An 11,460-nucleotide genomic window follows, 5' to 3' on the forward strand; every position below is an offset into this window, starting at 1 on the left:
TTGACTCCTCATATCCAGTATTCTTGATGCCACAAAAGAGCTTCATGAAGTAAAGGTCCGCTGAAGATCATCAAAGACCGAAGTCTCGCATTGCCGTCAAATTTGTACACGCTCAAGAGTGCCATGAATTGCATCGATTTGGCATTGATAGCAGCTTTTGATGAATCCATGCAATTGGCTGCTATACTCGGATAAAACGAGCCGTGGTATGTCATTTCCGTGATAAATATCGATATCTGAAATAGTAGCCATAATGCGATAATCACGCACGTCTATCACCAGAAAGCAGCCAAGTTTATATGTATGAGAAGGAGGGGTCTATTGTGTTTTTTTATAAGAAGAGGTAGATTAAGAATTTCGAGTCAAAGAGGGGTATATAATGAAAGTTCTCTAAACAATATTTCCCATGACACATTTTTATCGTTATTAATTTTGACTTGATAGTTCGAATATTACCAAATTTGGTAATATTGACGCAATAAGATATAATTCTATTGTTTGGTCGTTATAAGTTTAAATCAAACCCACCAATCGTTTTCTTAGACGATAAGGCGTTGTGCAAGCAGGCGCATTGCATAATTGGCTATTAATATATTAAGGCCAGTAGATAGAAGATCGTTCTGAAAGAAACTTAATCGATTAATAATTTTGCTTTTTACTTATTCCAAAGGCTTAGAATTTAGATTAAGTAGCTAAGACTGCTTATGCGTTTAGAGCCTTCCTTTGCACGTCGTGTAAATGAAGTAGTCGACGCACCCCTCCTTCACTGTAATCATTATAGGCTGACTAGCATACTAGCAAAGAAGGCCCCATTACACCTGGATACACGTTCAACGGCCTGCATGGCAGGTTCCATAAAAAATGGAAATATTCAATGAAGAACTAGAAATCTTTCCAGTCCCTCAAGAAGACTATCACGCAACGCGTGAAAGGTAAAGTTCTTTAAGTGACCTCGAATGGAGAGCGATCGAGTGCATGAGTTCGGTCGTAAGCGGGCTAGTCGTTAGTGCCGTATCGTTCGCTCTACAAAGAGACGAGAAACATGCGGCTATAGCCGAGTTCATATATCATGAACTCGACGGGGCCCAAGAGAAAATAGCATTGCTTCACCATGAACGCTCTTAACACGCGAAGGTGTTGAGAGAACAGGGTTCTTAACGGTTAGAACTATTGAAACACCGCATTTACATGGTGCTAGCGGTTCGACACTTTCACGTCGACACGAAATATTGAAGACTGAGATCTCTAAAATTAAGGGAGTCGACGGCGACTTCCTTTTAAGAGGGTTCGTCAAATTTACGACGCCATTGAAGCTCGCCGCATCAATGATGATGCGGCGAACGTAAAATTTGGCATGTCTAACTTAGCCGGACGTGCCAAATTTTGGGCCTTAGGGATCAAATTTCACGACCTTTTAGGTTTTGGGTCGTAATAGGTCTTTAAGGCCCGGCTCAGGCCAACATTTGAGCCGCCACGTGCCGGGCCAGGGCTCGAGCCGAGCTCCTGAATTTGAAGCAGGGCAAGCGTAATCTTCATGTTTGTGCCCAACGTACACGATTCCTTGTGATTGTGTATTGAGTAATCCATTAGATGCATTAGCGCAGGTGTCTGTGTTTATTAAAGGTCTTGCAGACGGTCCTTTAACGACTAACCGCGTCAAAAACGGTCGGGTTCAGTAGGTGCAGAAAACCCTACTGATCCAGCAATGTCAAAATAATTTGCAGGGCTTTTGACGGAAGTTGCTCCTCACACACAAATATTGTGTAATTGCCCCAGGTGATGAGTCAACCTCATCTACTTTGAAATTGTAGTGGCAAATAGATTGCTATAGTCGATTGTGAGGGCGGAGGCAAACTCATTCGACGCCAATTGCTAGTAGGTCACAGGCTCAAAAATCATTGAGCGCGATATATCTCGAACGAGGTTGACAGTGCGCCTCGCAACAGGCGCACCTGTAATGTTAAGAAACGCGTAGTTGGCATCAAGTTTTATCTGTAACGTTAAGAAACCTGTAGTTGGTATCTAAACGTATAAGTGTACACAATGCGATAATATTTTCATTGTTCTGGATTATGATGACAAATTTGATATCATCCTTGGATTAACATGGCTAAGAAAGTACGAGCCATGCATAAATTAGCAGCATTAAGCCGTTACGATGCCTGCTCTCGCTCATCAGAAAGCCGTCTAATGAACGTCTTGGAGCTTTCCCAAAGGTGTGGAGGTCTTATGAGCGAGTACGATGGCCTCACCTGGGGTACGGTCCCCAGTACGACTGCACGAGACCTCATCGTAAAAACTTATCACATGGTGGAGTTAGATATCGACTGCTGTGCATAAAATCATGTAGCTCGAAGTTCGACCACTCGAATAAGTGGGTCGACAGAAACAAGGATGCTTGTTTCGAAAGCAACATCTAAGAAAGTTTATAACACCTGTCTATAAGAGACAGTGCGAAAGGCCTAGGTCAACTGGAGAGTCGATCGTAGGGACTCTCGTCGGTGTTGCGCAACCACAGCTAGAGGAAATTGAAGAGGTGAGGAGGATACTCCTAAAATAAAACTTGAGCGTACAAGTCCCCGAAAATCTGCGGGAATAGGTCCCCAGGAAACTGTGGTAAAAGGTTCCCAGGAACCCTTTTGAAAATAAGTTCCAAAGAAAAATCTGATACATTAAATGTCTTCGTAAACAAGAGATCAAGTGAAGGTGCTTATACACTTGATCTGATAGCGCCTCCGAAATTTATTTTGGAGATAACTCAGTTGCCAGTGCCGGTCTGCGTACTAGCAAAGTCAAGCAGATCTGCGCACTTATCACAGATGACAATTACGTAGCCGATATTTGGTCGAAAAATTATTTTCCGAGAATAAATGGGTTCTCAGCAGCTCATCGATGGACGAAAGTATCCTCGATGAGAAGGCTTGCATTGAACGTTTTGCGTCCCAATATTAAGAGTCTTTTTAGACAATTTTTTTTTGGATGTACTCCTGAATCCGTACCGTGCGAGTTGCCTACGGATAAAGGCACTCGATACGAAATCGACCTGATTCAGATTTAAAATACTGCTTCATACAGCAGTGGTCATTGCCTCATGAACATGTATCAGCTTTCGACGAATTCTTTGCCGATCGCTTAGCAGCGGCCATGTGAGGGAGTCGACCTCCACAAATAGCTCTACGACATTCTGTATGCGTAAAAGAAAAGTAGGATGGCGGATTGTTCGTGCGTTCAAAAACTTAAGCGCTGCAGCGTTACCGGCTAAATCTCCGAAACCACGAAAATACGTAATCATTGATGGTTGACGATATGTCAAAGAGTACTATATTTTCGTCAATGGATCTGATGGGTGGATTTTTCAAATCCTTATGCGCGAACAGAATATTCCGTTCACAGAAGTAAGCACCTCAAGTGGAATGCTATGGGAGTGGCTTATTATGCCCACAGGAGCTTAGCAATGCCCCTGCGACATTCAACAAATGTGTAACCAAATCTGTTGAGATCGGTGCGGGAATTCACACCGATTTATTTTGATGATGACTTCGTTCATAGCAGAGCTATGACCGGAAATTTGGGCGTTGAAGTACATTCTAACGACGTCTGAAAGGTTCTTACACTTATGCGTAAGCATAAGTTGTATGCAAATCTTAACAAGTGTGTATTCGCTGCAAGCGAAAAAATACCACTTCTTGGGTGCATTGTGGGTAAACACGGTGTACGCCCTGAGCCTGAAAATACGCAATTATGCCGATACGACAGCACATCTTTCTTCTTGGATGAAAATAAATGAAGAATGGTCATAGAACGCTGATCGTCAGCGTTTCTTTGAGAGTATCAAGCAAAGCTTGTTGCAATCGCCATTATTGATAACGGATCAAGACAGACCATACCATGTGATTTTATGATGCCAGCGATCTTTCAAACGGCTGTGCGTTAATGCAATATGACACAGACGGCGTAGAGCGTGTCGTCTGGTATCAGTAGCGTGACACAATTATCCAGTGCATGACAAGGAACCCCATGCTATAAAATATGCACTGGCTAAGTTTGGGTTTATCTCTTTGGAGAGAGACCCGTTCATTGTTTATACGGACCAAGCATCACTACGCACGGCCGTAAGCAGTCAACGCGTCTCGCAAATAAACTTAGAGATGTCAATCTTTAAGGTTTCGGAATGACGCGTGTGCGTCACACCAGGCACAGGGATATGTACCACCAGTTGTGCCTGTTGAGAGCCTTGCTGATTAAGCAAGGCTTCCTTCTCCTCTCGTCAAGTTCATGTTGTTTGAACTTGGCGATGGCTGAATGAATGGCATCTCTGCCGTAACCGGACAGCATGGCCAAGATTGCATTTTTCCCTACGGTCGAACTCATTCGTTGGACTGCACTCCTTTCTATGTCACTTAGAAAAGAGTAGCTATCACGCGAAACATGATGCGTGTTTCCATTATCACAGAACATGTCCATGTTAGATAATAGAACTGTGGTCCTTGGATGGACTACAAACTCCTACCAGGTGTAACGGGGCACTACTGACTTGTACTGCCTCAGTGCAAGTGGTGCCTCACGTCACCTAACGTACACTAGTACATGCAAAGGAAGACTCTCTCAAAAACACTTGCTTTACAGAGGGTCAATTAAAAACTGTATTAATATAGTTCAGTTAATTATTAGCTAATACAAAACATGTCATGAAGTCGTATCGGTCTTTCTCTTTGCGCGCGTTCAGCGCTGACTGGACCGCGGAGATTGTTGAAATAATGGTCTATATCTACCAATGGATAAGCTTTTAGAAAATTTTAATGTAAAGTAATATTCTCCAAATATTATCGACCTTTTAGATAATACATTATTCAACAACCTTTAAGTGTTAATTTCATGTAACGATACACCCCGCTACATGCGTTGTATTACAGCAGAAGATGCCATGATGGCACGGGATTTGGTTCTTACGGCCCGTCGTCCTCCAGACGGACCCATTCTTAAACAAAAGGTTGTATCAAATGACAGGCTGCAAAGTCAAGATCAAGACGCTTCACTAACGCCGGAAAACTTGTCTGAAATGATGGAATGGGAAGAGTCGACCATGACGCTAGAAGAGGAAGTGAAGGAAAATGAAGTGGCTTTGACGGAGGAGACTGCGAGAATTGATGCATTAGAAGACAAAGAAGAAGATATTTGCGATTGTGAACGGGATCCAGGAGTGTCGAATGGAGACTGGGATACATTCGAACAAGCCAAAGCAATGTTTGCGGCACATCTCAATAGTTTAAAGCAAGCCCGTGACGAAGCAAAACTTGCGGAAGAGCGACTGCGTGTAGCGGCTATTCAGGAGAAGATTCGTCAAATGTCTCCCTGTTCGGCGAAATATCAGTGGTTTAAAATGGAAGTGGATGGCGCTGTGGTGGAGGACTTCGAGTCCAGTTTGAGCTCGATCTCATGTCGAGTGCCTTTATCCTTTGGCAACTCGCATGGAACTGCTTCAGAGAATACATCCCTGAATTCAATCAAATCTTTGTATAAAGGATTTGTCTGAAGTGACTCCCAGGATTCAGTAGCCTATATCTTAATCCGACTATTTACATCGAGAACACTTTCGTCTGTCGATGAGCTACTGAGAACCCGCTCGTCCTCTGCAAAAATTAAAAAGCACAAATTCTGATAATATTTTAAATTGACTTTGCATAAAATCGATCAAAGGGGCAGCCTAGAAGCTTTAAAGAAACTAAATGAGAATTCGGTTAATTTATCTATAGAAAAAATAAAAATTTCAATGGAAATTAATAATTTATTATTATTTATATGAAATAAACGGTGTTTCAGTTGAATATGCAAAAAGGATTTTTAATGAAATTATATTTTAATTCAGATAAATGTATCTGTAAATAAGTCATTATTTACCTATTATTGAAGATCGGTTACGTATTCGTCCTCTGTGATGAGTATGCACATCTGCTTGATTCTACCACTATATCTCTCAAGAACCGTTTAGGTTCTAGGGTTGGCAAAAGAATTATCTTCGAAGTTAACTTCGGAGGCGCATACAGATCACGAGTATTAGCGCCTACTCTTGATCCGTCATTAAACAAAAAATTCAATTTCTCGGTTTTATCCTGAGATTTCTCCACAGGCTGCCGAGGGATCAATACCTCGGGATGCTGAAGTCTAGTCACTTCAGCATTAATTATTTGAGGACATTTTTCATCAAGTACGTGGGGACTTATTTCCTTAACGTCTGCCAACTGTGATTGCACTATTACAGTCGAGTCTTCTACGGTCGGCTCTCTACTCGACCTAGGATCATCGTGTTGTCCATTTTGGACAACCGGTACCTTCCTTGAATGTCGCCCGCTAGGCGTACATTCATATCTCAATCCAGTCGACTAATTAGAGTGGTGGACCTTCGGCGCTGCCTGTGCATTCGCACAGCCGCCGGCAGCTGACTCCACAGGGTGATTAGTAATCACACTGTGATCTTATGCAGTCGTACTAACGACCGTACCACAAGTGAGGCTATCGCACGCCATCTACTCACTCGTAGTACATCCACACACTTGTTTTCATCCCAAGACGTTCATCAGATAGCCGTCTGATGAACAGGTGGCAGGCATCTTTACGGATCGGTGCTGCCAGCCAATTCCCTGCTCATATTCTCCGAGATAAGGTAAACCTAGGATGACGTCAAATTTGTCATCCAAATCCAGCACGATGAATCATCGTTGTACTGTAAATCTTTTAACGTGTAGTGAAATTCTACTACGCGTTTCATTGCTATTATCGATGCGCCTGTCGCTAGGCGCACCGTCATCCTCGTTGCAGGGATGTCGCGCTTAACATATTTGAGCCTGCGACCCTCTTGCGACTGGCGACGAATATGATTACTCGACGCCTCACAGTCCACTAGGGCTTTAAGTGACAAATCATTTGTCACTTCTAGCTTCAAGGTGATGAGGGATAACTCATTGCCAGGTGCAGAGACACATAATGACTTTATGTCTGGAGCAACTTTTGTCAAGAGATTTGCAAATTCGCGTGAGGTTGCTAGAATCAGTAGGCGTTGCGCCCCTACTGACCCTGACCGTTTTTTGGCGGTCTGCCTCGTTGTTGTGATTTCGACACAACGTCAGACCCCCGACCGTTGCCATTTTTGACATTTGATCCATAATTACGTTCAGTACCTTTCGGTGCTGGGCTTGGAGCACTACATTCATTTAGCGTAGTGACCTAACTTTGTCAGCGATTGCGTTTCTGCAATCGCTTGTAGTTCGAAAAGCGAGGTTTCTCGCTTTTGACCTAAAAGAGGTCCATAGATTATGGACCTTCAAGCTCGTGTCGTCTTGGAGGACAATACGATGACGAACTAGCTTGAGCCTGTCTCAAGCTAAAGTCCTCCTGTTCCACAACTGATATCGCTTCTTCAAGCGTATCCAGTTCCAAGCGGAACAGGTGGGTCTTTACGGGACCATCCGTACGACCTTACATGAACACCGTAATCAATGTGTGTTCATGATGTGGGTTGTTCGTAATAAAAGTCGCCAAGAGTCGTTCGTCCTTGGCATATGCGTGAACATCACGCTTGCCTTGCTTGAGTTTCAAAAGCTTCGATCGAGCTCTGAACTCAGCCCTAGGCGGTTCAAACGTCTGTTTGAGTCGGGCTTTAAGAGCCTTTAGTGACCCACAGACATCTGGGTCGCGCAACTTAAGGCCTAGTCCAAAAGTTTTGGCACGACCTGCCAAATATGTCTGAGCAAATTCGACTTGCATTTGCTCGTCGACGATGTGACTAACCTTATGGCATTGTTCAGTTCGACAAACTATTTTAAGAGGAAGTCTTCTTCGACTCCCCTACACTTAGAGATGTCGATCGTTAAGGTATCGGGACGACGCGTGTGCGTCATCCCAGGTACAGGGGTCTGTACCTGTTGCAACCTCAACAGCTCTGCCTGTTGAGAGCCTTGCTGATTGAGTAAGGCTACTTTCTCCTTCGCCCCGTCAAATTCATGTTGTATGAGCTTGGCGATGGCTGATTGGAGGGCATCTCTATCCAACCCGGACAGCATGGCCAGAATGGCCTCAGTCCCTAAAGTCGAACCCATTCGTTCGACCGCACTCTTTTCTGTGTAACTTAAAAAGGAAGAGCTATGACGAGGAACGCGATGCGTANATTATCGACCTTTTAGATAATACATTATTCAACAACCTTTAAGTGTTAATTTCATGTAACGATACACCCCGCTACATGCGTTGTATTACAGCAGAAGATGCCATGATGGCACGGGATTTGGTTCTTACGGCCCGTCGTCCTCCAGACGGACCCATTCTTAAACAAAAGGTTGTATCAAATGACAGGCTGCAAAGTCAAGATCAAGACGCTTCACTAACGCCGGAAAACTTGTCTGAAATGATGGAATGGGAAGAGTCGACCATGACGCTAGAAGAGGAAGTGAAGGAAAATGAAGTGGCTTTGACGGAGGAGACTGCGAGAATTGATGCATTAGAAGACAAAGAAGAAGATATTTGCGATTGTGAACGGGATCCAGGAGTGTCGAATGGAGACTGGGATACATTCGAACAAGCCAAAGCAATGTTTGCGGCACATCTCAATAGTTTAAAGCAAGCCCGTGACGAAGCAAAACTTGCGGAAGAGCGACTGCGTGTAGCGGCTATTCAGGAGAAGATTCGTCAAATGTCTCCCTGTTCGGCGAAATATCAGTGGTTTAAAATGGAAGTGGATGGCGCTGTGGTGGAGGACTTCGAGTCCAGTTTGAGCTCGATCTCATGTCGAGTGCCTTTATCCTTTGGCAACTCGCATGGAACTGCTTCAGAGAATACATCCCTGAATTCAATCAAATCTTTGTATAAAGGATTTGTCTGAAGTGACTCCCAGGATTCAGTAGCCTATATCTTAATCCGACTATTTACATCGAGAACACTTTCGTCTGTCGATGAGCTACTGAGAACCCGCTCGTCCTCTGCAAAAATTAAAAAGCACAAATTCTGATAATATTTTAAATTGACTTTGCATAAAATCGATCAAAGGGGCAGCCTAGAAGCTTTAAAGAAACTAAATGAGAATTCGGTTAATTTATCTATAGAAAAAATAAAAATTTCAATGGAAATTAATAATTTATTATTATTTATATGAAATAAACGGTGTTTCAGTTGAATATGCAAAAAGGATTTTTAATGAAATTATATTTTAATTCAGATAAATGTATCTGTAAATAAGTCATTATTTACCTATTATTGAAGATCGGTTACGTATTCGTCCTCTGTGATGAGTATGCACATCTGCTTGATTCTACCACTATATCTCTCAAGAACCGTTTAGGTTCTAGGGTTGGCAAAAGAATTATCTTCGAAGTTAACTTCGGAGGCGCATACAGATCACGAGTATTAGCGCCTACTCTTGATCCGTCATTAAACAAAAAATTCAATTTCTCGGTTTTATCCTGAGATTTCTCCACAGGCTGCCGAGGGATCAATACCTCGGGATGCTGAAGTCTAGTCACTTCAGCATTAATTATTTGAGGACATTTTTCATCAAGTACGTGGGGACTTATTTCCTTAACGTCTGCCAACTGTGATTGCACTATTACAGTCGAGTCTTCTACGGTCGGCTCTCTACTCGACCTAGGATCATCGTGTTGTCCATTTTGGACAACCGGTACCTTCCTTGAATGTCGCCCGCTAGGCGTACATTCATATCTCAATCCAGTCGACTAATTAGAGTGGTGGACCTTCGGCGCTGCCTGTGCATTCGCACAGCCGCCGGCAGCTGACTCCACAGGGTGATTAGTAATCACACTGTGATCTTATGCAGTCGTACTAACGACCGTACCACAAGTGAGGCTATCGCACGCCATCTACTCACTCGTAGTACATCCACACACTTGTTTTTATCCCAAGACGTTCATCAGATAGCCGTCTGATGAACAGGTGGCAGGCATCTTTACGGATCGGTGCTGCCAGCCAATTCCCTGCTCATATTCTCCGAGATAAGGTAAACCTAGGATGACGTCAAATTTGTCATCCAAATCCAGCACGATGAATCATCGTTGTACTGTAAATCTTTTAACGTGTAGTGAAATTCTACTACGCGTTTCATTGCTATTATCGATGCGCCTGTCGCTAGGCGCACCGTCATCCTCGTTGCAGGGATGTCGCGCTTAACATATTTGAGCCTGCGACCCTCTTGCGACTGGCGACGAATATGATTACTCGACGCCTCACAGTCCACTAGGGCTTTAAGTGACAAATCATTTGTCACTTCTAGCTTCAAGGTGATGAGGGATAACTCATTGCCAGGTGCAGAGACACATAATGACTTTATGTCTGGAGCAACTTTTGTCAAGAGATTTGCAAATTCGCGTGAGGTTGCTAGAATCAGTAGGCGTTGCGCCCCTACTGACCCTGACCGTTTTTTGGCGGTCTGCCTCGTTGTTGTGATTTCGACACAACGTCAGACCCCCGACCGTTGCCATTTTTGACATTTGATCCATAATTACGTTCAGTACCTTTCGGTGCTGGGCTTGGAGCACTACATTCATTTAGCGTAGTGACCTAACTTTGTCAGCGATTGCGTTTCTGCAATCGCTTGTAGTTCGAAAAGCGAGGTTTCTCGCTTTTGACCTAAAAGAGGTCCATAGATTATGGACCTTCAAGCTCGTGTCGTCTTGGAGGACAATACGATGACGAACTAGCTTGAGCCTGTCTCAAGCTAAAGTCCTCCTGTTCCACAACTGATATCGCTTCTTCAAGCGTATCCAGTTCCAAGCGGAACAGGTGGGTCTTTACGGGACCATCCGTACGACCTTACATGAACACCGTAATCAATGTGTGTTCATGATGTGGGTTGTTCGTAATAAAAGTCGCCAAGAGTCGTTCGTCCTTGGCATATGCGTGAACATCACGCTTGCCTTGCTTGAGTTTCAAAAGCTTCGATCGAGCTCTGAACTCAGCCCTAGGCGGTTCAAACGTCTGTTTGAGTCGGGCTTTAAGAGCCTTTAGTGACCCACAGACATCTGGGTCGCGCAACTTAAGGCCTAGTCCAAAAGTTTTGGCACGACCTGCCAAATATGTCTGAGCAAATTCGACTTGCATTTGCTCGTCGACGATGTGACTAACCTTATGGCATTGTTCAGTTCGACAAACTATTTTAAGAGGAAGTCTTCTTCGACTCCCCTACACTTAGAGATGTCGATCGTTAAGGTATCGGGACGACGCGTGTGCGTCATCCCAGGTACAGGGGTCTGTACCTGTTGCAACCTCAACAGCTCTGCCTGTTGAGAGCCTTGCTGATTGAGTAAGGCTACTTTCTCCTTCGCCCCGTCAAATTCATGTTGTATGAGCTTGGCGATGGCTGATTGGAGGGCATCTCTATCCAACCCGGACAGCATGGCCAGAATGGCCTCAGTCCCTAAAGTCGAACCCATTCGTTCGACCGCACTCTTTTCTGTGTAA

General features: G+C 43.9%; 2 protein-coding genes across 2 annotated transcripts; both read left to right on the forward strand.

The window, feature by feature from the left end:
- Window positions 1-5,059: 5,059 nt before the first annotated feature.
- CCR75_005210 (uncharacterized protein) lies at window positions 5,060-5,781 on the forward strand (the record flags this gene model as incomplete). Its single annotated transcript, XM_067963292.1, has 2 exons — window positions 5,060-5,346; window positions 5,754-5,781. The coding sequence occupies 2 exons, from the start codon at window positions 5,060-5,062 to the stop codon at window positions 5,779-5,781; spliced, it is 315 nt and encodes a 104-aa protein (XP_067815580.1).
- Window positions 5,782-8,398: 2,617 nt separating this feature from the next.
- Window positions 8,399-9,120, forward strand: CCR75_005209 (uncharacterized protein; the record flags this gene model as incomplete). The annotated part of the gene is made up of 2 exons (XM_067963291.1): window positions 8,399-8,685; window positions 9,093-9,120. 2 exons carry the CDS (start codon window positions 8,399-8,401, stop codon window positions 9,118-9,120), a joined length of 315 nt encoding a protein of 104 aa, XP_067815794.1.
- Window positions 9,121-11,460: the final 2,340 nt, after the last annotated feature.

Source organism: Bremia lactucae, linkage group LG8 (assembly GCF_004359215.1).
Source record: "Bremia lactucae strain SF5 linkage group LG8, whole genome shotgun sequence".
Taxonomy (NCBI): Eukaryota; Oomycota; class Peronosporomycetes; order Peronosporales; family Peronosporaceae; genus Bremia; species Bremia lactucae.